Below are 25,043 nucleotides of genomic sequence, written 5' to 3'. Positions count from 1 at the left end.
AAGTTTATGTAAATAATACCGTCCGAATTCACGAGGAATTCATTTTAATTATACCTGTTTTACTTACCTAGCCTAACATCAAATTTAATAACAAACGTTTCCCTTTAGGGCACATCATTATTAATTAACAATTTATTTTAAGCGGCCACGCTGTATATACATCAATTTTTTATTAGCAAAATAGAGGAACTTATGACTTTTATGACCATCTATCGACTTTCATTGATCCATATCAATTAAGTCATTGTTTGATTGAACAGTTTTCTTTTTTGGTTAATAATGTTAGCAATACAAGCCATTTTTAAAAATTACTTAGTTAACTCAACTGTATAAAACTGACTTTTAGTAGTTTGGTTAAACTTGTTTTATGTACTAATAATTGAAATTGGTTTTGCGAGAAATTGAGAAAGGTTCCCTCAAAACATTTAAGAAAAAAGTAGTAAAGAAGACCAATTTTGACAGCCAGCACTGTATTAGAATGTGCAGCTACTGAAGGTTTATAACTCTAACTCTATCAAACACTATCTGCAATTTTTGTCAGAATTAGTAACCCTTCTTCAGACTTCCATTTATATTAAAACCCTTTTCATTACTTATTATTGTGCCTTGAGCGTAAAAGCCGAGAGCAATTGAAAAAAATCATAGACATATAAATGGGTTTTTACAACTATCCTTAGAAATTAAGGGAACCCGTCGGGATAGAAGGAAGAAAGAGACAACAAAAGAGCGCGGATCGGCCCACCCTAGAAGGGCGGACCAATCAGTGCGGAGCGCTGAAAAATAAGGGCCCGTCCTTTGATAAAACTCACTTTTCCCTGTCAACACCGTTCGATGGGCGAGGTTAGTGGGCGCAGGGGTCGATAATGGGGACCTTGCGCCCTAAGGGCGGCAGTAGTCAGTGCTCGAAGGACCGTAGGGCTAGACGCAGTGTTTTTGTTCCGCGGCATGTGTGTGAAGGTTTTCGATAAAACGCAGTGATTTTTTTGCTTTGCAATACCATGATTAGCCAGGATAGGGATTCGCGCGATATCGAGATGTTTAGAGTGCCTCCCATTTGTTTGGACGATATTCCTGAAATTTTATTATGTAAGTTTTAACTACATTATTTATTGTTTTTTGTAAAGAAATACTGTCGGATATATTGGCAATGTTACTCCCCAAAAATACATACAAGGAAATCATAATAAATTTTCACAAAAAGTAATAATCTACAGGATGCTGCATCAAGAACATTTAGAGGTTTTCTAATTCAAACGATATGTAGCATGAGTATTGAGAATACTCTGATTATTTCTTCAAAGCATTAGACTGTTTAAAAGATGAAAAAGTTTTTTTTTAATATTTTCATTAATAAGGGTCATTTTCAACATAAAAACCATAATGCCACGAAAGAGAAACAGGTGCCAATAGAGTAACAAACAATCTTCTTGGCAAGATTTTCTTGAACAGTAATAAACTGAGCATCAAGTAAGACGTATTACCGTAAATCTTAACAAAACAAAACAATCTCAACAACAAATCAACAAAAGCAAATACTGCACAGGTCATCAAAATCTTACAAAAAGTAGATTATCATACAGGGTGTGCTAATTATAAATTTTTTTCTTCCAGCGACAATTCCAAAATGTGGCGGATGTCACGAACTGATTTTAGATAGATTTATACTGAAAGTGGCCGACAGAACGTGGCACGCTAAATGTCTACAGTGCAGCGACTGTAGGGTGCAGCTTACCGACAAATGTTTCGCCAGAAATGGTCAATTATTCTGCAAAGAGGATTTTTTTAAGTAAGTATCAGATCATGATTTTGGGCCGCAAAATATGACGTAATACTTTTTGTAACGAAAAATACTGAAAATCACAACACAATGTATATTGTTTATGCCTTTATGCTGTGGGTGCAGGCGATTCGGCACCAAGTGCGCAGGTTGCGAATTGGGCATACCACCCACCCAGGTGGTGCGCAGGGCTCAGGACAACGTCTACCATCTGCAGTGTTTTGCATGTGTGATGTGCGCCAGACAATTGAACACTGGTGACGAGTTCTATTTAATGGAAGACCGTAAATTGGTGTGCAAACCCGATTACGAAACTGCCAAATCAAAAGGTGAGTGAGTACCTTTTATTTTATTTATTGCAAATCAAAAATCAGTACACTGAGAAGTTATTCATAATCTATTAGTTGGTTCATTAGTTTATCATTTTACGATTATTATTTGTAATAAAAAAACCGAATGCATAATAACAAGACGCGTGCATGCATTGAACGATTGCTCAGTACTCTACGCGAGCTGCATGCAGTACAATAACAACATTGGTTGAAATACATTAAAGCTGAGGAAAAAAAATTACGATCTATAGTTACCTTGATCCGGCTTGAATAAATAAAAATATTTTTGTTTGTTTTTTCCTATCGCCAATCACTCCCATTATATCGATATTAAAATCACTACAAAATTATATAAAAAGTCATCAACAGACAAAAGTAATAGAGTAAAAAAATCATGAAGTTTCGTATTATAGGTACAGGGAAGTTGGCAACAGTGTACGATAGAGAAAAATTGATTGTTAATTGAAACAAATCAGCCACTGTAAACTCCAAGTTTATGGGTCAAAAAACGCAGCTTTCAGCCCACTGTGTTGAAATTTTTCAAATACTGCATGTTTGGACTTACTAGTGTCAAGTTTGTCACAAAACACCAAATAACAGACCATAAAGATCTAAAGTGACTTCAATAATGGGCGAAGTCTACAAATTCTTCCTGTCCTGTTGTAAATTATATAAGGGGCATTATACTTGTGTGTAGGAAAAATACATGAACCTGACCTAACCAGGAATCTCATTAAAAACAATATTATTTAAAAAAAGTGAAAGGCACCAGAGTACCAACAATAACTATTATAGTCATTAATCATTAAAAAAAATAGCACTTATTTATATGGGCGGTTTTTCTAACCATACGAGATGTTGTTTTTTTGTGTTTAATGCTAATTATTTTTTATTAGTCACCTGCGTAACTAATTGCACAAAAAACGTTTTGGACCGCGTCACTTCAGGACAAATTTAATAAACAGGTGCAGAGATAATATGAGAACAATGGCGTTTTTGCTGTAATTAGCCACATTCTTACCCTGTTACTTATCTGATTTTTATTGCGAATGTACAAACAGATTAATTAAAACGTAGTTTTGATTGCGTATAGCTGCGGAATGTTTGGATGGAGATCAGCCCAACAAAAGACCCAGGACGACCATAACTGCGAAACAATTGGAAACCCTCAAAACCGCCTATAATAATAGCCCTAAACCTGCCAGACATGTCCGAGAACAGCTCAGTCAGGACACTGGCTTGGACATGCGAGTAGTCCAAGTATGGTTTCAAAACAGGTCAGTTCACTTTCTCAGGTTATGTATTTTTTTGATAACGGTAAATTGTATAGGAGAGCAAAAGAAAAAAGACTTAAAAAGGACGCAGGAAGAACGAGATGGAGTCAGTACTTTAGGTCAATGAAAGGAGGATCCTCACCCAGACATGATAAACTGCTAGACAAGGATGATATGAAGGTTGATCTGGACAGTTTTAGTCATCATGGTAAGTCAATGCCAAAAAATTATTTACTTTTTAACTCCTAACGGTACTTGTTACAGATTTGAGTGATGATAGCTATGGCACTGTGGTAAACATGTCAATGGATCAAGATGGATCTTCCCCACATAGCGGTATAGGCCGGCCTATGTTCCTACATGGGGCTACCTCTCCCTCATATCTACCAGGACACAGTCCACCTCACGGTCACGACCACATGGGATACGCAGAACAAATGGCCGTGTATTCAAATTTAGGTAGGTAACGATCTTGACTAACATTTGTTGTTATAGTAACCTGTGAAAATTTAGGACAAGTTCCTCCACCCGGTATTATGCACGGTTTGCCCCCAGGGGGAGCCGATTCAGAGATAAGTAACGATAGCAGTCCCCGAGGTTACCCCGATTTTCCCCCTAGCCCCGATTCCTGGTTGGGGGAGCCGTCCAGCGCACATTACTGACCCACCGGCAGTGTTGCCGTAACAATGTACAAATCCCATCGTCAATACAATGTTGTACATAATCGTAAAGTAGCTAGATCATGTGGTTAAGCCAGTTCTTGTTTACTGACTAAAAAATATTATTTCTGCATCTAGTCGTTTATCTCTGTGATTTGTTTTATTATTAACATATATGTATATAAATGTACAAAAATGTGTACAAACTTAACTCAACTGTACATTTTTAAAACTGTAAAAATATAAAATCATTAATATCAATATAAAATAAACTAATGACAAAAAAAACTCAAACTATTGTACATAACGAAATATATAGATAGTAGTAGTTAATTAATAGTCTTAACGTACGCCTAGTCACAAATTACAGGTAATATTTTAAAAATTTGTAATTTAAATGTCTGTCCTAGTCGTCCTTAATACATTGTTTATTTGAAATAAATTATTTATTTATTTTAGTTATTTGTTTTGGTGCTACAAAAAAAATAATTCAGAAAATTATTTCAAGAAAACGTAACTTATTATATCAGTCTGCACAATGTATTTTGTCTTGTTATACATATTTCTTAGGAATTAAAAGTTGAATATGTTTGCATAAGAAGCCATGATTAAACGTTCTACACTTTACATAAAGAACGGGAACAACTGAACGATTGGAATATATTTAAAAAAAATGTTGAAGAGTAATAAAAAAATTCATTTGAAATGTAGTAGAATATTCTGCACGCGCTGATCATTAACCAATGTTGCCAAATATTGTAACACTGTTGACACGTTGTCCAAACTTGCCCCAGAATGTTAGAAAAATCAAAATTAGTTTCAGCAAATATATATTCAATACAAAAAAATAACTATTTACATTAAAGCAGTTAACTACAGTTCGGTGGTAGCCACGCCCCAATACTGTTGCATCCTATCCAATTCTGTAGAATCGACCAGACCTCTTTCGTGCATTACGGCAAAGTCGTATTCCAAGTTGTAGGGCATCAAACGTTGCAAACTGCCAAAATAGGCAGCATTTGGGCCACCCATTAGTTGATAATGCTTTTTACTGTCTAGTCCTAGTCTGGAACTGGATTTGGACAACGACTTGGACAGTATCGGATTAAACGAGCGTGAGCTTCCGAACTGTTTGGACAAGAATGTGGAACCTGTAAGTTGGAGAGAGAGTTTCCTTGGATTATTTGGTTAGTTCACATGCTTTAGTTACTATATATTGTGTTAATTCAAGTTTATTTAATTATTACACTCAACATGCCACACATATAATGTTATTTTTTAAACACATCTAATTACTGACCTATAGTGCTGTTATTGTTATTGTTTGAGTCTGAAGAAGCCAAGTGTGGACTACTGCGACTCAGGCTGGGCGTTTTGACCCTGAAATGTTGGTTATTCTTCAGTCCCCTATTCAAAGTATTTAGTTCCTATAAAACACCCAGATTAACACTAAACGTATCCATAGTGTTCAATTACCTTATCAAACAGTAGTTGAGTGTTCTGTTCCAGCATGTATTCCCAGCATTTAAACTGTTCCTCGGATAATGCGGAATCAGAGTCGATTTCCTTATTACGTTCTTCTTCACGACGTTGTTTTAGGGCTTTGGCCACTCCACGGTAACTTCTTCTTTCTGGACTAATTTTTACCTGTGTTTTTTACCGATACAGTTACACTGAGAACATTTTTGACATTATACAAATACCTCAACAGACTCAAAAAGTGACGGAGTCACACTCCTGAACAACCGGTTATCTGGTTGTTTATTCAGTTGGCTGATAAACAACTTGGAAGATGAGTTGCAGTCGCTACAAGCGTGTTCACTTTGACCACTTGGAGATGACCTTTAAACCACAAAGCAATCATTTAATGAAAACAAATGTTGAGTGACAATTTACCTGTCTTCACCAAGCATCATAGGCGGTGGAATAGGGATTTTCTCTACACAACTCAAACACTCACTGTTATTGAGTGCCTCGCAACAACATCCAGGTTGGCACATTGAATTAGTAGAGTCGCTGTGATACTTGTTTTTACGAAAAGTTTGCCTCAATTCCCGCATCAACAAATCCACATCCGAACTAATCAAATTAAACTTGACTACAATGATGCTCAAGTTGTCTTCGGCTCCTACAAACCAATCAATGAGTATTTAATGTTTCCACCAAAAAAATTGTATTTACCGTAACTTTGGGCTAAATCCTGTAGACGCTTAGCGGCCAATATCACATTCCTTTGCAAAGTCACCTCTTTTATAGCATTTTCGGGGGTCATAACATCCCACAAGTTTCTATTGGCCAGGATCATGTACTCGTCATGTTCATCTAAAAAAATTTCAGTCACTTCAGGGTCCGGGACCTAAAACTCTTCATTTTAGCGTCAACATTCACACTTTGACAGTATAATTTACAGTTAGATTTGCAGTGGGGTTAGTCCGGATCTGTTTGCGCATTTTGGCAGGCAGCAACCTGATTGGTCCTTCGCTTTTACCCAATACTGCTCGCATATCTCCCATGCTGGCTATTCTCATTAGGTACTTTTTTACTCCTTCATGGTAACCGTTAGTAAAGTCGCCACTGGTTGGTTTCGGTTTTAAAATATGAACCATAATAGCGTTGATACCTGCAAAATTTTTTAGAATATTCTACATAATGGAGCTCAAATCCCTTAAGCAAATCTTCACAATCTTTAATGGTATGACACTTATGTATTTTATTATTAATTTTTATCAGAATTCAAACATTAGTTTTTCAATAAATTTTGATGCAGCGTTTAGAGCAACTGTGCCATAATTTGGCAGATGATCACAAGATATATCATAAGACTGCTAATAAAGAGGTCATGAGATTACTTGCCAGATGACATGTCACTCTCCACTCACTCTATAAAGTTTATATCAAATAACTATTATTTTACATTTTCTCACCTTGCTTTATTCCTTTTGATCTTAAATGTCTGTAGGAAGACAACATGGAGTACTTCATATAATCATTTGCGGTCTCTTTAACTGTTCGCTCTTCGAGTAACAGCCTTGGCAACACTTTGTCAATCCCAGCTGGATTATTGCTGTTGTTTTCCCCTACAAAAATCATCTACAAAAGAGGTTTAGTTAAGACAACTTTTTACCATCAAAAACTCCAAACAGCGCCTCCGTATTACAAAATGCTGGCAATCTAATCTGACTAATGTACAATTTGGCTTTCGACCCGGAAGTTTCGGAAAACCCTACAGTCCAGCTGCAATCAGTTAAGTCAGCTTCGGAAAATGGGCTGGGAGAAACAGGTAAAGACGTCCGGTTTTTTCCACTGACATCCACCAAAGACATTGGTCGTTGAGTCCTATCAATCCACACCATCACTCCAAGTCACGTGACTTTATATTAACTTACCTGTACGTGTTAAATTGATGGTGGTCCACATGAAGTTTAGTGTTGCAACTCAAATCTAGAAACTTTAAGTTGGGCGGAATAAGCGAGTTTAGATCCACTCGATCTAATTGATTGTGGGCTAAATCAAGCACCCTTAATTTAAGCAAACTGGACAGTTTAGGGATGTTTTGCAGGAGATTGGAGTGTACTCTCAACACTCCCAAGTGCTTCAGTTGGTCTATGTTATCTGGAAGTCTTAGTATTTTATTACCAGATAGCACCAGCTCTTCCAGTTCAGTCCAGAATATTGGTCCATCTTCAGGCAATGAGGTTAAATTATTGTAAGCTACAAGTTAAGTGATATTTCTCCAGCTTCATGTTGAAACCAATACAAACCTATATGCAGGATTTTGATGTTCCTCAAGTAAGGCGCAAGCTTCTCCAAACTCTTATCAATCAAACAGTTAGCTGTAAGATAAAACTTCTCCAGCATCAACACCTCATCAGGTCTTGGAATATCAACCAAACGATTATTGGACACATTCAAAACTTTGATTGTCCGTACAAAATTGAAAAAATTCTCAGGTAAACAGGACAGGCTGTTGTTTTGCAAAAACAACTCTTGAATTGGCAATCGACGCTGTATCATCGGCAAATACTGCAACTGGTTATAGGCCAACTGGACAGTTTGCAAAAAAGGCATCTCGTTGCAAAATAGATGGTCTGGCAAGGCTGCAATTGCGTTGTTACTGGCAAACAGAGAACGCAGCTCACTACAGCCCGACAACCAATCTGGCAACGTCTGTAGATCATTGTAGGATACGTCAAGATGGGTCAGCCGAATTGGGGGATAAGTCGTTGTAAAGGTTTTCAGTCCTAATTATTACAACTACTTAGAGCTGGTTTGCATTTTGAAGGTTTTTAGAACTTACTGTTATTCCCTGCAATAACGGACGTTAAATTTTTCCCGAAGAGGGTTAATTGGGTTAAACTATTGCGAGAACACTGCAGCACTTGTAGTTGTTCCACTGAACCCAAATCCAAAATTTCTATACTGTTCTCGCTAACATCCAAGTGTGTCAAGCTCTTTAAAGTAAAAAAATTGATCACAAAGCAATGTCAAGGCTGGGATTACCTACACTGTAATTTCCTAAAATAATATGACCTTTCAGTCTATTGGCTCGTAAGTTCAAGGTGGTCAGACCACTGGAACTTTTCACGCTCGAGTTTCGACGTAACTCTGACGGACTAATATCGTTTTCCTAAAGTTTGATCAATAAAAAACTAGAAAAATTGCAAAAAAAATGGAAACGTACAGACAAAACTAAAGCTCTCATTTCTGGCGGTTTGTCTGGAGGCAAAGCGAGCCGATTCGATGCCACTCTCAATGTTTTCAGATACTTCAGGTCCCATAAGGCTAACGGGATTATGCTCAGTAGGTTTTGGTCAAGGATCAAATCTTGCAAACTATAAAAAACGATTTAGAAAGGATCCCCGTAATATTATCTACTTATATCTTGTAGGAAGTGAATTAAACCCTGTAATTACTACTTGAAAGAAAACACTTTTACAAATGTATAGCGTAATGTCTCCTAGAATTTTGGTGTGGCAAATAACACATTTTTTGAATAAGAGTTTCAAAGTGTTGTAATTTAGTAAACACGCAACAATGCTATTCCTGCCAAAATTTAGTGGTTGGTAAACCGGTCGTATTGTGCAATTTTTACTTACTTTTATTATCACTTAAACTGTTCAATTTATGACTGTTAACGGTCTATTGGTCAACGAAAGTAATGATCGAGCAAGAATCCAAAAATCTTTTAAAGTAAACAAACACTGTGAACACAGCAATTTCGTTCGACGAACTGAAAATGAAAGTTTCCCGCAACTTTGAATTTGAAATCTAGTGGCAGGATGCACAAGCGGGTTATTGACAAGGCCGATCATGCCAAAACAATGATACTCTTTTGATTGACGATGCTTATAGCTATTAACAAACGGATGTCTTCGTTTTAGCAGTTGTTAGAAAAGGAAGTTGTTAGTTACAGCCAATAAGGATCTTTATGGAATATGAGCATAGAGCACAATGTTCTAATGTCAGTTTCGTCATCCGTAACTCACAAGGGCAGTTTTTAGTTTAGAATTTACTTTAACAAAATTGTGATTGCAAAAGTAATTCTAGCGCCACAATAGCCGACAAAATAACAAGAAAATCGGACCCATGGATGGGTGATTCACTGGGATCTGGGCGATTCTTTAATTTATGCAGTTTCGGTCTGTCGAGAAAGCGTAAACGAAACAACGGAAATTCTATGCCGAACCAAACACGAGTTTCGTGTGTTTTAATTCTAATAGAAGTTTTATGAGGTGTTTTTAATTTAATATAAAAGATGACTGCAAAAATATTGGACAAAAACCAGATTTGCGTAAATTGAATTGTAATTCATTGATCAAGAAAAAGCAGCTTTCAGCTTGCTGCTGCTGACAAACCACATGTGCAATGATTGTGATTGGTCCAGCAGCTTTGCTGCTTTTTCTTGATCAATCGCACACTGAACACTGGTACCCCACATTGTCACTTGTGTGTCTAAACAAAGCTCGTCATAACGTAATTTCTTACTTGATTAGTTGTCTAATTTCCGGCGGTAAGGTCAGCAAACAATTATCCGACACGTCTAAGGTAACCAACGTGGTCAGCTGCAGAACACTAACCGGGAAATTGTGAATGTCATTGTTCCTCAAACTTAAAACTTTCAATTCGGACAACGATTGCAACGATTCACTGGGCAATACTATTTCATCCACATAACACTCGCCTTGCTTCCACTCCGGGCTCTTGCATAAGCTGTTCAGGTTTAGTTGTTGCAACGGAGATGCTCTGCTGGTCGGCCTTTGATTGGTCACGGATTGGGATTGCTGCCTCTGATTCGCCCCCTGTACAGTAAAACAAAACAATGGTCAAACACAATAGCCGAAAAAGTGAAAGTCACCGTTTTGATTTGGATCTGCTCATGTATAGAACTAATTACTACGTTGTTTTGTCTTTCAGTAAAGGTCCAGTTTTGTGCCATAAAATGATTAAGAAAATTCTCCTTTTTCTTAAAAAAAGTGATGAAATATAGTATAGGAGCATCTAAGCATAAAGCGCTTTTACTTTCAACATTATGTGCAATACGCCTAAATTATTTACAATTTCAGGAAGTATGGAAATTAGGCTGAAATCGTTTAACAATAGATCATTTTCTAATGCGAAGAAAACGGACCAGAAATTTTCCGTCCATACAGTGCAAAAGGAAATATAAAGAAGAATGGAAAACTCTCTTACATCATAACAAGTAACACATTTGATAATTAAAGTGTTACACTGTTATGAATGCAACACTTTACATGTTCATTACTATCATCATAACGATTTTTCATGTCCAGCCAGCAGAGAACACTCAGTATAAAATCGGGTCAAGGAGGAAATATAGTTTACAATTTCTAAATTCTTTAACCAGACATCGTTTCTCGAAATGTAACGCTTATTAATCTACTCCTGACTTCAATGCATAGTTAATTAAATAATTCTGACCAAATTGATTCTTAACACCTAAATCTGCGTTTTATCCAACTATTTCAATAGAAATAATGCCTAACCGAGAATAACGATATAGAGTTAAAAGAAAAATTTTTCAAAAAATTGCAAAATGTTCCCTAAGCCGTCTAGCTTTTTTTTTGGCCACATTTTGCTTGATGATTTATACGTTATTAATGGCAGTTTTTATTAGTATATTCAGTAGCATATTAGTTAATATTTATGAATGCAACATTCTACTGACTATTATACTGTCATATTCGTGAGTAAAAAATAACAAACCTATGGAGTAACTAAGAAAGTTAAAACAATCATATCAAAACAGAAAAAATTAAAACACTTTTAAAATACCTAATCATACTTGTGGTCACTTACAAAAAGGTCGTCTTGAGAATTTCCAGCCGTGTCCCCTTCCAAAGAATCCAATTCAATACCATCACATTCCCGAATATTTAACGATGTCCGTTCGTACAGTCTTTGCGGTTTTTTCGGTGGTGTACAAGTCGCTATCATTGTATTTTTTTTGAAAGTTGTCTACTACACAAAATGTCCTAGCCACACACACACATGTAAAAGTACAACAACCCGCTTAGGGTATTTTAAACAGACTAAGGAGACAATTGCTGATTCTGTGTACGCCCAAGAGCGTGACATGTGACATGGTTGGTTAATTTTTATTCTTAAGTCGTACGCTCTACCGTATATAATTTCGTTTCGAAGTGTCTTTTAGGTACAAAACAAGTTGTAGTTTTGCTTGTTCGGGTCAGAATAATAAAAAACCTGTCTAAGAAACCTAAGTTTATTTGCAAAAAAAAATTAGAAATTTACTAAATCTAACTCTCTTTGCATGACTAGGGTTACGATGAGTTTTTCCTCCCCCGAATCAAATTGAGCGTTACCGAGTTTTGGGTCAACTGGATGGGGCAAATCCAAATCCAAATAGAATCGGGGAGACACTAAAACTAGTTTTAAGGGCTCAATTTTTAAGTCCATGTTTTGCCTCTGTTCACCTGGTAGGTGAATAGCCACCACCATATTTTCACAACTGCTTGTAGACGGGTTTTTAAATCCCATCTAAAAATGTTACATTGCTTATTTCAGTCATTGCTGATTAAGATACTCACCCCTAGAAAAACATCACTTGCGGTTACACTTTGCCTGTAGGAAATATCCCACTTTGGAGTTTTTTTCCAACTTTTACTACTACCACCCTCTTCATTTTGATCAAAGTAGAGGTCAAACTCCTGCTCTGGATCCAGCACCTCCTTACGTTCTGGAGGCTCGACTTTATTGTAAGGACTTTCCTTTTTTGTTTTGGTTTTATTAGTTTGAGCATCGTTTGATAGACATTGCATGTCACTGCCTTTGTTACCAAATTAGCGTTTTAAAGGGTAGTTAAAGAATGCTTTTACCTGAAGCTTTGGGGTTTTCTCCATCTTTTTCATCATCTAGCTGATTGGGAGGGATAATATCGTTAAAAAGTTCCACCAGTTTTTCAATCTCGCAAAAATTCGACATCCTTATAGATGTTAAAATGACTGTTTGTTTGTTTCTGAGGCAACTACTACCAAGTTTGTTAAATCAATAAAATTGTGAAGAATAGGGGAAAAAGATTTAGCAATAATTTATTAATTAGCATTAATATTAATTCAATTTAAACCCTCAATTGCTCTACATATTTAAAACGTTTAAACAACGAGACATGCTCTAAAATTATCCTACTCAATTAGACTAAATTGACGTGAAAGCTAAATAGGTTAAAAAAATCTGTTTAATAAACGGTGCATTTGCGTTTAGACTTAACCATGCCAGAGGTACTTTATACCACACAGTCCAATTTACTATTGAGTTTAGAGCATTTCCACGTAAGTAATTTTTTACTTGCCCAAAAAGGTTTAATGATTCTAAAGACATTTGCACACTTTTACCTGTTTCTCATACGTAACGGTCATTTGCATGAATTTTAGGTGACCAAGAAGAAATTTACATTTGATTATAAAAGCAAAGACGCAATTTTTATTAAGTTTTCTTATTTTTTTTGCAATGCCAAATCATCACTGTTTGTTGATTGTTGTGGTGCTTTTAGTTACCTTACCGTATTTAGTGCCCTTTAGCCATTTTAATCCGCATAGACGTAAGTATAATGATGTGAAAATTTCTATAAGATTGTTGTTAAATGTTAACTTTAGGTCCACGTTTAATGGGTGACATTTTACCTTATAGGGCTATAAGCCCTGAAAGGCAAAGGGTCAGAGACAAAATAGTCATGTACCACAACTTTTTTAGAACTAAAGTGCATCCGAAAGCTGGTAATATGCTGAAAATGGTGGGTGTAACCCAATTTGTGATAATTATAATTTTAAGAATTTTCTTTATAGAAATGGCATGAAGGTGCAGCACGAGCTGCTCAAAAATGGGCGGAAAAATGCAAGTTTCTCATCCACGATAGCCCCCTAGGCAGACAGGTGGATGGGTACGGATCATGTGGTCAAAATATTTTTATAGCCAGCACTAAAGTCCCATGGTAAGTACCACAGATTGAACCAATAAGCAAAAAGACCAAACAAATTGTAGGCTTTTTGCTATAGAAACCTGGTGGCTGGAAAAAAAACGCTTTTAAGTACGGCGAAAAGAACAATCTGACTCTGGTAGGCCATTATACCCAGTTGGTATGGGCGGCAAGTCACGAACTTGGTTGTGGATTGTCAAAATGTCATCAAGAGACCTTGTCTAAAAATGGAACAGTTATTCCTGGACAGAAACGGACATATTTTAATTATGTTTGCAATTATTGCCCCATGTAAGTTTCATTTTGTGCTCATAACTGTGCTGTATTAGAAGTCCAAGTAAGCAAAGCAAGCAAACTTACATGTTTAGCATCATTTCAAGCTCCAGTAAAGCTTATAAAAGTATTACGAATTTGTAATACAGTTCTCTATTGCCTTTTTATCATAGTAGAACCAACTATAAAATCATCCATAATATATGGGGCGAGACATAATTTAAGTGTATTTGATTTCACAGAAAATTGACTTAACCCAATGTTCTACATAAAAGATAAAGTTGTAAACTAACTGGATATGACTATTTGCATTTCAGAGGAAATCGACCAGGCAAAACATCTTTTCCTTATAAATTAGGCAACCCCTGCAGCTTGTGCAAAAGAAACTGCAGTAAAAAACTATGTTTAAATCCTTGTGACGTCGCTGATATCTGGGCTAACTGCAAAACACTATACACTATACATCCAGGCTGGTTGTGCAGAACCCACACGACTAAAGGTAAACAACGCGCTGAATTTTGTAAGGCCACTTGTACCTGCTCAAATAAAATTCACGACTAAACTGTACTTTTTCTGTAAAACTTCATACCTTTGCCTTTTACACACATTTATTTCTGTACTTAAAGTACACAATAAAAAAAGTAGAAATCACCAAAATGTGAAAAAAGACCAAAATATAAAAATACAACATATAAATGACCTTTTGTTTAAAAAATATGACAGCCTACTCGAACTCAGCCACAAGAACCATCATTCCAACCCCTAACAACATACAAAATATTTGCAAAATGCTCTGTTTAAAACTGGGTTTAACCTCGTCCAACAGTTCAGGTATTACAGACACCAGAGCAATATAAATAAAACCACCGGCAGTAAATGGTAAAATCCAAGCTGCCGCCATTACTCCAGCATTGTTTTGGGCGATCAAAGATATTGCGGTACCTAGAAAAACCTTTCTTAAAAGCCCTTAATACTCCAAATTGAACAGAAATTACCAGCAAGAGCACCTAAAGCCGTGGTCAGTTGCAATAACATGGCGTTCTTCCTAGATACACCACTTTGTAGCAAAATGGCGTAGTCTCCAATCTCGTGCGGCACTTCGTGTAATAATATTGTTATTGTGGTCACAATGCCTACAGTGTTGCCGGCCAAATATGAGGAACCAATTGCCAAACCGTCAGTGAAATTATGACTGAAATCCGCAGCTAAGTTTAGGTACCCAGCCACTTTAATTTCCTGGTGATGTGGTTCTTGAGGTTTTGTGCTAGTAACTGACAATAACAAACTTTCAGTGCTGCTATATTTTATTAATAAGTAATTATTGGAAATACCTCTTTCTTTGCTCCCTGAGTCTTTGGACTTAGGTTTGTCCTTTTTATTTCCGTTACCCTTTTTATCATCTGCCTTTGGTGCAGAAGACCCGTGAGAATGTCCATGACTGCCTTTTAAAATTCGGACAGTTTTTTCGACAATTAGAAAAGCGACAATGCCGGCAAGTACCCAAAGTCCAACCTAACAGATTAAACAATAAAAAAATGATATTAATTTTTTTTAAAATTGTACCAGAAATAACAATAAAAAACTGACTAAACACACTAGTTGTTGGTATATTGCTTCAATGTCAAAGAATGCCTGGTTGTCTAAAATCAGATATCACTTAATCTATTAGTAACCTATACTGAGTCCCTATGAGCAAGTTAAACCTACATTTCCCAACAAAGATTAATTGCATATTTAAATTGTATAACAATATAAGTTTCTATATTTAAGTATGGGAGTCTCTGACTATGGCTCACAATCACCAAAGTTTCAAAATTGTTGGTACCTAATAATACCTTAGAATAATACTAACTAAACTCTTCCAAACAACCTATTTTACAGCACATTTATCTAAATTTGAAATTTATAAACAGTTTTCAACATCTGAAAAAACTTACAGACATGTCATGTGAATGTTCTTCCCCCTCATCTCCTCCACCATGACTATGACCATGATGACCATGATCATGGTGTCCATGGTCAGAGTTTTCTTGTACTGCTAAAGTGGCATGAGGTATTAAATGTAAAAATGCATCACCAAGTAAACCACCAGAGGCAAATGCCAGCAAAACCTTCAACAGAGGTGCATCTTTATCTGCACTGTGAAGAGGAACTGTAAAAATGATGTTTACTACAAGTTTTTAAAAGTAACTACCAAATCTACCTAGAAATAGGATAAAAAAAGGTGCTGCACTAATAATCAATGTTGAACCCATGGCATACAACCACAGCTCTTGTTGAGTGTCCCATGTGAATGGTTTTGGTTTGGCAGTGTGATCATGGGAGGCTCGTTTAATAGCTTCGTTGGCCTCTTTAGAATACTTAAAAGAGGGATTGTGATCGTGCTCGTGGTGCTCATGATAGTGGTCGTCGTGGACGTGGGCATGTTGCCCAAATACATTATTAAAACTACAACTTAATACTAAACAAATCGCAAACAAAGTTTTTACACTTAACATTGTTAGTTGATGCTTTTGTTTCAGTCAAAAACTGTTATCAACTTAATTTTAATCAAGTTTATTGTTAAAAGTACATGTTTATCAACTTTAGAATTTTGTTTTGTAGGTTATGTTTTGCTTGACTACATCAGTGACGTGTATATTATAATAACACTACCAAAAATCAGTTATATTATGTTTCCCACTCGCTCTAACTATGTAACAGACAGAGAAAGCTATCGTTCTACCGTAAACATTAGCATTGACGTTCGACAGTGACAGTGACGTTTTACTTAACCTCTATCAAACAAAAAACAACAGCTCGTCAAAAGTCAAAAGCAATTTTCAATTTTGCAGAATCATCTGTGGATAGTTTTGGTTTTGGTAGTTATTTAAATTGAACAAAGCGAAATGGTTTTGGTTGAAAACGACGTGGAAATGAAGAGCGCTGATAGCCCTCCAGGGCCCGAGGCCGGTGACAGCAAAAGGGACGCCGATCTGCAAAGCCTCCAGGAAATCAGGGAACATGCCAGGCAGATTGAAAAGGCTGTGTCCAGTAAAGAGAACAGGTTTATTCTTAGAGTTCTAAGGTACGTATTTTATTAAATGAATTAAAAACGAACAATTTATAACACCCTTAACTTGGAAGGTGATAATATGTGTGACAGAAAAGTTTCTAATTCTAAAATACCAGGTTTAAATAAAACTTAAGGGTCTTAATGGACATATTTCTATTTGTAGATGTTTACCAAACACTAGAAGGAAGTTAAACGGCGTCGTTCTGCGTGGTTTGATCAATCAGTTGTATCCTCCTTCTGAGAGGGAACCTCTATTATCCTTTGTTGAAGAAGCTGCAAGTGAAATAGACAGTTCTCAAACAAGGACCAGATCGGCGACCAAAAGTCCGGTACCGGAAGTTGATGCTTACATTCACTTGCTGATTGTGGTGAGACTGATTGATACTAACAAACTGGAAGAGGCAGCCAGGTGTTCTCAGACTTTGATGAACAAAATTACCAGTCAAAATCGCAGGACTATAGATTTGGTCGCGGCTAAATGTTATTTCTACCATTCAAGAGTAGCAGAGTTAACTGACAAGTATGTAAACCCCAATTTCTGTCTTGAAATTAAAAAATAAACTTATTAGGTTGGATACAATTCGCGCATTTCTACACGCCCGTTTACGTACAGCAACTCTTCGCAATGACTTTGAAGGCCAGGCGGTATTGATTAACTGTTTATTGAGAAACTATCTACACTACTCCTTGTATGATCAAGCTGATAAATTGGTTTCCAAGTGTGTTTTTCCCGAAACTGCTAGTAACAATGAATGGGCTAGATTTTTGTATTATTTGGGACGCATCAAGGCAGCCAGGTTAGAATACAGTGTGGCCTATAAACATCTGGTGCAGGCTATGCGTAAAGCACCCCAAAACACGGCTGTTGGCTTCAGACAAACCGTCCAAAAGTTGTTGGTCGTGGTTGAATTGCTTTTGGGTGACATTCCTGAAAGACAAGTTTTTAGGTGATTATTTGTTTTTCAAAGAATGATAAAAAATTTATGTGAATTGTTGTTAGGCAAGCATCCATGCGTCGTTCTCTAGGTCCTTACTTCCAATTGACGCAAGCTGTACGCATGGGTAATCTACATCGTTTCGGTGAGGTTTTAGAGAATTTCGGGCCGCAATTCCGGCAAGATCACACTTACACTTTGATTTTGCGGTTGCGCCACAACGTCATTAAGACAGCGATTAGGAGTATTGGACTGTCTTACTCCAGAATCTCCCCCCAAGATATCGCAAAAAAATTGGGGCTTGATTCTGCCGAAGATGCAGAATTTATCGTCGCTAAAGCCATTCGAGATGGAGTTATTGAAGCCACTTTAGATCCAGAAGGAGGTTAGTCACATTTCTACTATCTTCCAATTTGTCTAAACGTTTTGTACAGGTTATATGAGGAGTAAAGAGAGTATGGACATTTACTGCACTAAAGAACCGCAAATGGCTTTCCATCAAAGGATTTCCTTCTGTTTAGACCTACATAATCAAAGTGTAAAGGCGATGAGGTAACTACGACCAATTTATATCTGTGAATCTTGTTTCTCACTGGTAATTTTTAGATATCCGCCTAAAGCTTACGGCAAGGAACTGGAAAGTGCGGAGGAAAGAAGGGAAAGAGAAGCGCAGGATCTTGAACTGGCTAAGGAAATGGCTGAAGAAGATGATGATGGTTTTCCCTAAACGTTTTTTTCATTATCACTAGTATTTATATTTGAAATACATTTTACAATTAGCATAAACACCTTTTAATAAGTATGTAACAAAAGGCTTTGAGTATATAAATAAAACTTTTCAGAATGAATTTAAAAAATACACACATTTGTGATTTTCTTGGGTAAATTTTACTTTAAGAAAGCCCCAATTAAGGTCTAAATGAAGCAATTAATTTGTTAGAAAAACTCTTTATTAATCTCGATTTAAGTTAAACCTTCAGTCAAACTGATTGTATTATAAATATATCAATATTTAAATATTAACTTCACTGTATACTATAAATTATTATTTACAGAACCAGAATGATAATGTACAAAGACGCGCGAGTCTTAAACTATCCGGTTTTCCTAGTATCCACCCAAACAGTTTCACGCTCCAACTAAACAACCATAAAGCACTTAAATATTGCTTCTTTGAAATGATTTTTCAATTGATCTATTTGGAATTATAGGTTTATTGCAAACTACAAAATCACAAAAACGCAAGATTTTGTTCCAAAAATATTTTGCGGTACTTAAAATGGCCCCATAAAACTGTTAACGTAGAAGGGAAAACCCTAAAAAGGACAAGTGACCGTTTCTTCTGTTTTATGCGTTCTTTTTCTGACAACGGCGTCAGAGTGTACACTCGGGCTTATTAATTAAAAAAATAAATATCACCAATTCGATTTTAACAAAATATATATAATATACGGACTGGTTTGCTAACCAAGAGCATATCCAGTATTACAAAAGCAATAAAAAAAGCCGTTACTGATTTGACAAAACACATGTAAAAAATAACAAAATTACAACAAAACAACAAAATAAATATAAAAAAATGAAATACAATAATATATGGCAATTTGATTCTTCGACCGCTGGAAAAAAGCAGAGTTTAAACAAACAACAAAGATGGAAGTGTTAGCACTCAGTTTTAGATTTCCCATCTGCTTTTTTTACAATTTTTTTCAGGCTGTAAAATCAATGAGGGCAATGCCTGTTGTTTTTGACAATGGACGTTGGCTTCATTAACCAACAAAGTTTTAAATTTTCCAATAATCCATTCTGTACGGTCCAGAACATACGTACACAGAACCGTACTTTAGCTAAAATATATTTGCTTTTGCAGTAATTATAAGAAGAGGAAAAATTAAAAAAATATATTTTTCTATGGATTGAAATAATAAAACTCTGATCAAAATAAAAGCAGATAAGGAAAAGCCCTGAGGCTACTTTTTTATAGCAGCAGAAAATTTTAACACAATTTTTTTATGATAATGTTGAAAAACTGTTTAATTTTTGCTATAAGAGATTCAACGTAAGAATTTGAGGAGCAAAACATGTTAGGATTGAATAATGAAGGTAAATAAGTTCATAGTTTAGCTCCATAATAAATAATATACACTGACTTTGAGTAGGTACAGTTTGGTACTGTTTCCAATATAAATAAAATCCTGCAAACAGCCAACAATATACTTGTCACAAAATACTTTAAAAAAATTAATTGGCTAACAGCGTAAATACTAAAATGAAACTATAACATTTGGAAAACACACTCAAAGAAAAAAACAGATTAAACTCCCCAATCACAGCAATAATCGTAACAATAAATCGGTTTACTTTACCCTATAGTAAAAGGGAGTTTTTTTTGGTACAATCCGTTTTAACTGCCAACCCAGAACGGTCGCAGGGAAAAGAGAGACGCTGATTTCATTGGTTGGCAAACTGATAATTTCAATATTTACTATAAAATTCAAGTAAAATCGTAAAAAAAAGTTTGTACTTAACGAAGTAATATTTAACGTGGATGAAACATTTGTTAAAAACACTCAATTTGGCAAAAACATTAGGCTTATATTCTCTCCATACTTGTTGGAATGTTCTGTAAAACGCGACCGGACGCCAACTAGCTAAAATCAGCTCCTCGCCGCCCTAGGATCGCCCAAAACTCGTTCCAGCCTTGCAAACTAAGACCTTTCGTTCATTTTTCTGCTTAAAATTACAACACGATCCACGCAAGTCTCTAGATAGGATATTTACACCGAACTATGTGTGCCAATTTCACGGATCTTCTATGGGGTTCCGTGGTCCTATTTCATTTCTCGCTATCCGAGTTTCCTGGACTAAAATCAACGCTGAAAAATAATCGTTCTTACATCGAGTTAAGTGCCTATCAGCATGATATAAAATGAGAAATTTACACACAGAGAACAGAAAACACACATACAAAAATAAATAATAATGTTTTCAAATGCTTTTTCAGGTCCTTTTTTTATGGTAAATTTGCTCTACCAACTTGGATCTACAAGCGATTTGTATGTGTGTGTTGCTCGCTCTATGGAGCGTGAAAACGAATGCAAGGTTTGTTGGTGACTTGGTTTGAAGCTAAATATAAATTTCACATTATTCTGACACTTTTTCCCATAGATTCCATTCCATTTTCCATAGATTTGACTCAGTACATAACAAAACGAAAGGCAACATGTAATAGCTCATTTTAAAGAGAAAAAAATTGTCTTTGACGGTGTAAGAAAGGTACCTTCTTTAACTTTATGTGATAACTCAAAAAAACACATTGAGACTAAGGTGAGATCTCTTATAGAAACATTGAAACTTGCCCACCCTGTACACATGAAAAATGATAAAGTATAAGTCAAAAACTACGCTTACCTTACCTATATGAGTTTTTCTGGGTGATATCGTCGATATTCTGTTGCGGACAGTCTTGTCCCAGATGTCCTGCCGCCCCGCAATTGTAGCAACCGGGTTGGTTAGCCGCTGGCAACGTAACAGCAGTGTGGGGGGCGGGCAGGGAGTAAAACAAGGACAAATACGGCACTTGATAGGGATGGTGAAATGGCGGGACACCGTCTCCCGTTTGGGCCCCTTGAAACTGCTGATTCGGGCCGAACTGACCAAACACGGTCGTCACAGGAGGTCGGAAATTCGGGTTTGAGAAAAACCTGAAATAGAATTGCAAGAATAATAAGCAAAGTCCATTTTGAATCGCTTATACTATTAGACAGCATAATTTATTATTATATCATCTATTACCTTGGATTAGGCACCGCGTAAGTAAATGGAGGTGCATAAGATTGTGGAGGAGGAGGTGACGTTGTGCCTCCAAATGACGAGGGGTAGTTCGGTATGCCGTTCACCCTGGCTTTGTCCAGTGGGGTGCGGTGAAAAACCAGCGGCGTGCTGGGCGCCAAATTTGATGGTGTATCAGGAGGTGTTTGTAAAGGACTACTGAAAAATTATATTATCCAAAACATTTTGGGATACTTAAAAACGGGAAACTGTCAAGGTTTGTTTACAATAATTAAACTTAACTTGCATTGAAAATTAAATAAATTTATTTTTGTACCTGCTACTGGACGAGTGACAATGCGAACTCTCGTCCGTCAACGTCATCGTCGTTTGGATTTGATCCGTCAGCGAACTTAGAGGATTGACCGCTGGCGGAAAGGAAGGCGCTATCCGCAACCCGTTAATCTGTTTAGACTCCGGATTGACGGGTGCCGCTCCCAACCAAGCGTTGACTAGTGGCGGGGGCGGTTTTTGCGGAGATTCTTCCTTCAAAGTTGTGTTCAACTGAATAAATAAATAGTAAAACTTCAAACCTGCTGATTTCACATTGCTACAAATCGTACCAAAAATATGGTTGAATTTGCTACTGTACCAAATTTAAAAAAAAACTCATAGTAACCCAATATTAATAAGATTCACTATACCTCGTCATTGTCCAATGGCGGAACAGGTTTAACCTGACTGTACATTGGAGACGTTTGACAGGGCTGGCCCAAAGGAGGAGGAGGACCCATAGCGTCTATAGGAACTGTAGGTTGTAGACATGACGTCACTGGTGCCGTCATTATTACCGAGGTGGGCACCGGCCCTGGAAGACCTGGCGCCAATATACCCGTCATATTTACCGGCACAGACACCTGATAAAATTATGTTTTTTTTATTTTTAGCATAGTTTGTGATTGGTCAATAACATCAACTTTTTGACCAATCAAAATCTATAAACAGTGTTGTAATTTACGGAAATACTTCACAGTCAGTCAGTCAAGTCACCTATTTTAATTTTTTTTACTTACTGTGGGTGCTGATGACGTTAACACAGAATAAGCCGGCGTCCTGGAAACTTGCCGAGGAGACCCGCATCGAGACTGGCTTGGCGAACTGACTAGGGGTGACGTTGGTGGTTGTGGAGGCGGCGGGAGATGAGAGAAAGGGGGTACCTGAACAATAAAACACATTGACCAATTGTTACAAAAAATAAGTTGCATGATTGGTTAAACGTTTATTTTGAATTAGGTAAAAAGTCTAGTAACCTCTGTAGGTGCGCCACAAGGCATACCAGGCCATCCAGCCCGGAAATGACCCATATAATCCAAGTGAGGAGGAAATCCTTGTGGATGCAGAGGCATTCCCATTGAAAACTGGACACCTTCTTGAGCCTAAACAATAGATCTTTTAACTCTTTGATTCATAAAAAAATTACATAAAAATGAAAATCACAGAAGCAGCTGTTAAAATTTCATAATTTTTAAAAAATGGTACTCAAACACCTCACCTTTAGATTCCTATAAACATTTGGATACTCAAATCCTGGAGGAAACCTGTAAGTACTAAACTTATTAGCCCTCTCTCTTAATTCATAAAGCTGCATAACTATACGATTGTAAAATTCCTTTTGTTCAAAACTAAAGGCCGGATGTCGCGCGGCCATCGTAAACAACAACAAAAGTTCATTTTGCACTAGTTCGTCCTTTTCTTTCGCGACAAGAACCTCCACGTGCTCTGTCCGCAAGAAATTTTTCGAATACCAATTGGCAACGTTGTAATTTCTAGATTTTAACAGAGACACATTGATGAGCATCCGATGCCGCACCGTTTCGTCGCTCAATCTTTGACTTTTCAAGTTGGGATCCTTGTCCAACTTATCCACGTCGTTGGCGGCCAATGCCTGCTGTCTCAGCTCCTGGTAGCTGTGTTTTCCCGTCTCCTCCACATAGCTGCCCAAGAAACGTAACTCGAACGGTAAACACATGTTTATCAGTTCACATAATAAATCTATCCGTTTATAACTATCCAAGTCCTTAAACCATGTCAATACTTCCTCCTTACACACCATCTCCAGAACACATTGATGTCACAAGCCAAATTTCTAGAAGAGACGGAAATTAAATTAATTATTTCTGCTTAGTATTTTAAAATGGTAGAAAGTTTAGTAGACAAATTATTTCAAGTTAGGTTTGCTTTTTAGCCACCTCATAAACAGTCAGGGTATTTATGGGAAATCCTATACAATACAAAACATACACAATGAATCACAGAATATAATATTTCTTATGGTGATCAAGTTTTAAACATCAGGCTGTAGAAAATGACACAGTAAAGCAAAAAAATTATTATAGTTGAATTTTCACAAATAACCAGTTAAATAGCTATCATACCAACTTGAATGTTGTGTCACTAAAAATTTGTTCTATCAACATAAACTGCATGCAATGAGCCTTTTCATGTAGAACCCCCATATCAGCTAGATACACCTGCTTAAGACAACATCTGGAATATGTGACGTTGATAACGTAATTAATCGTGATCAATTAGTAACTTTAATGATTCTCTGTTGCTTATAACATTATCAGTACAGGGATTTTGGCCATTTTACAACAGCAAATGACATAACCTAAAAAAATATGGGATACTTACATCCGCTGCATTCAAAAACATAACAAAACGCAAGGGATGAATTCGAAGGACATTAGCCGATCCCGAAAGCACGCGGACTGCTAATAATCAACGAACGGGACAGTTTTGATTTATATTTTACCAGAAAATATTTACGCCAAAAAGGACTCACTGACACTGACTTTGAAAGGAATTCGTTTCTTGACCAATTTGGCGTGGATATACGTCTCGTACGATTGGATTTTTATCGTGAAATCGGCAAAATTAAGCAAATTAACGCGTATTTACGAACAATCTTGTGAAAATCCACATAGGAGATAAATTGGAAAAATGAAGCACACACACCGACATCCAACTATCAACATCTGATGGATAAATGGCGGCAAAAAGCATGCGTTCAAAATTCGGTACTTTATTTATTAATTTTTAAGTAATTTTTCAGTGAATTCTTTGACTAAACCTTTATGAAAATATGCCCTGATCACTGAAATTAACATTGTTCCGTCTTAGATTGTTCAATCAATTCGTCTGGTTGAACTTTATAATGACGATTTGCGTTGACCTAATTTTTTAACATCCGAAACTCCCCAGAATCCATCTTCCAACACAAATTTGAAATTTATTACATTTAGTAAAATGTTATAAGTAGACTAAACAGGCTTTGATTAATCCTGTTTAACTTATGATAATTATTGTTTTTGGATGTGCATAAAAGTAATTCACTCCAACTCTCTAACAAAACGTCCTAACCTAAGGATATTAAAATTTAGTAGGTATATTTCCCCACTAAAAACTTAAACTAGCTGTTAATTTAGTAATGTAATTAGCGGAATTAAATAGTTT

General features: G+C 36.5%; 7 protein-coding genes across 20 annotated transcripts; 3 read left to right on the top strand and 4 right to left on the bottom strand.

Moving 5' to 3' along the window:
* Nucleotides 1–908: 908 nt before the first annotated feature.
* Lim3 (Lim3 homeobox protein) lies at nt 909–4,496 on the top strand. Its single transcript, XM_081987163.1, has 7 exons — nt 909–1,086; nt 1,612–1,786; nt 1,904–2,106; nt 3,203–3,386; nt 3,440–3,591; nt 3,648–3,842; nt 3,897–4,496. Exons 1-7 carry the CDS (start codon nt 999–1,001, stop codon nt 4,043–4,045), a joined length of 1,146 nt encoding a protein of 381 aa, XP_081843289.1. The 5' UTR covers nt 909–998; the 3' UTR covers nt 4,046–4,496.
* A 359-nt stretch (nt 4,497–4,855) lies between these two features.
* Nucleotides 4,856–11,642, bottom strand: Phlpp (PH domain leucine-rich repeat protein phosphatase). 6 transcript variants are annotated; one of them, XM_081987145.1, is made up of 16 exons: nt 11,360–11,642; nt 10,028–10,341; nt 8,724–8,874; nt 8,547–8,669; nt 8,340–8,493; nt 7,804–8,283; nt 7,429–7,753; nt 7,167–7,378; nt 6,967–7,119; nt 6,451–6,662; nt 6,224–6,398; nt 5,939–6,170; nt 5,746–5,884; nt 5,519–5,689; nt 5,343–5,469; nt 4,856–5,193 (listed from the first exon to the last, which is right to left on the bottom strand). In XM_081987145.1, exons 1-16 carry the CDS (start codon nt 11,495–11,497, stop codon nt 4,916–4,918), a joined length of 3,384 nt encoding a protein of 1,127 aa, XP_081843271.1. In that variant the 5' UTR covers nt 11,498–11,642; the 3' UTR covers nt 4,856–4,915. The 6 variants fall into 6 exon arrangements, 4 of the variants coding, with proteins under 4 accessions (XP_081843271.1, XP_081843272.1, XP_081843275.1 ...); XM_081987146.1 differs by having other exon boundaries at nt 7,429–7,723; XM_081987147.1 differs by having other exon boundaries at nt 5,009–5,170.
* A 127-nt stretch (nt 11,643–11,769) lies between these two features.
* Dnaaf6 (Dynein axonemal assembly factor 6) lies at nt 11,770–12,688 on the bottom strand. Of its 3 annotated transcripts, XM_081987175.1 has the most exons (4): nt 12,397–12,688; nt 12,109–12,347; nt 11,995–12,058; nt 11,770–11,940 (listed from the first exon to the last, which is right to left on the bottom strand). In XM_081987175.1, exons 1-4 carry the CDS (start codon nt 12,500–12,502, stop codon nt 11,801–11,803), a joined length of 549 nt encoding a protein of 182 aa, XP_081843301.1. In that variant the 5' UTR covers nt 12,503–12,688; the 3' UTR covers nt 11,770–11,800. The 3 variants fall into 3 exon arrangements, with proteins under 3 accessions (XP_081843301.1, XP_081843300.1, XP_081843303.1); XM_081987174.1 differs by having other exon boundaries at nt 11,770–12,058; XM_081987177.1 differs by having other exon boundaries at nt 11,770–12,058; nt 12,109–12,343; nt 12,397–12,533.
* A 37-nt stretch (nt 12,689–12,725) lies between these two features.
* On the top strand, nt 12,726–14,331 carry LOC145734072 (cysteine-rich venom protein-like). Its single transcript, XM_081987172.1, is given in 7 exon segments — nt 12,726–12,849; nt 12,952–13,118; nt 13,174–13,310; nt 13,363–13,508; nt 13,559–13,589; nt 13,591–13,784; nt 14,084–14,331. Coding segments are annotated over 6 exon segments (843 nt in total). The 5' UTR covers nt 12,726–12,849; nt 12,952–13,027; the 3' UTR covers nt 14,328–14,331.
* A 25-nt stretch (nt 14,332–14,356) lies between these two features.
* Nucleotides 14,357–16,391, bottom strand: Catsup (zinc transporter catecholamines up). Its single transcript, XM_081987162.1, has 5 exons — nt 15,970–16,391; nt 15,704–15,918; nt 15,098–15,278; nt 14,762–15,037; nt 14,357–14,708 (listed from the first exon to the last, which is right to left on the bottom strand). The coding sequence occupies exons 1-5, from the start codon at nt 16,262–16,264 to the stop codon at nt 14,491–14,493; spliced, it is 1,185 nt and encodes a 394-aa protein (XP_081843288.1). The 5' UTR covers nt 16,265–16,391; the 3' UTR covers nt 14,357–14,490.
* Nucleotides 16,392–16,555: 164 nt separating this feature from the next.
* On the top strand, nt 16,556–18,615 carry Rpn3 (regulatory particle non-ATPase 3). Its single transcript, XM_081987160.1, has 6 exons — nt 16,556–16,833; nt 16,985–17,341; nt 17,391–17,768; nt 17,822–18,141; nt 18,191–18,308; nt 18,363–18,615. Exons 1-6 carry the CDS (start codon nt 16,655–16,657, stop codon nt 18,481–18,483), a joined length of 1,473 nt encoding a protein of 490 aa, XP_081843286.1. The 5' UTR covers nt 16,556–16,654; the 3' UTR covers nt 18,484–18,615.
* Nucleotides 18,616–18,688: 73 nt separating this feature from the next.
* Nucleotides 18,689–24,782, bottom strand: LOC145734065 (uncharacterized). 7 transcript variants are annotated; one of them, XM_081987154.1, is made up of 9 exons: nt 24,222–24,782; nt 23,080–23,673; nt 22,838–22,963; nt 22,601–22,744; nt 22,232–22,444; nt 21,865–22,091; nt 21,552–21,743; nt 21,173–21,460; nt 18,689–20,632 (listed from the first exon to the last, which is right to left on the bottom strand). In XM_081987154.1, the coding sequence occupies exons 2-9, from the start codon at nt 23,638–23,640 to the stop codon at nt 20,593–20,595; spliced, it is 1,791 nt and encodes a 596-aa protein (XP_081843280.1). In that variant the 5' UTR covers nt 23,641–23,673; nt 24,222–24,782; the 3' UTR covers nt 18,689–20,592. The 7 variants fall into 7 exon arrangements, with proteins under 7 accessions (XP_081843280.1, XP_081843281.1, XP_081843282.1 ...); XM_081987155.1 differs by having other exon boundaries at nt 18,689–20,620; nt 21,552–21,746; nt 24,222–24,780; XM_081987156.1 differs by having other exon boundaries at nt 21,552–21,746; nt 21,865–22,073; nt 24,222–24,780.
* Between the last annotated feature and the right edge of the window lie 261 nt (nt 24,783–25,043).

Source organism: Ips typographus, linkage group LG9, assembly GCF_016097725.1.
Source record: "Ips typographus isolate SLU linkage group LG9, UJ_Ityp_2.0, whole genome shotgun sequence".
Lineage (NCBI taxonomy): Eukaryota > Metazoa > Arthropoda > Insecta > Coleoptera > Curculionidae > Ips > Ips typographus.
Note: the sequence above shows the minus strand (reverse complement) of the source record. Positions and strands in the feature narration are given on the sequence as shown.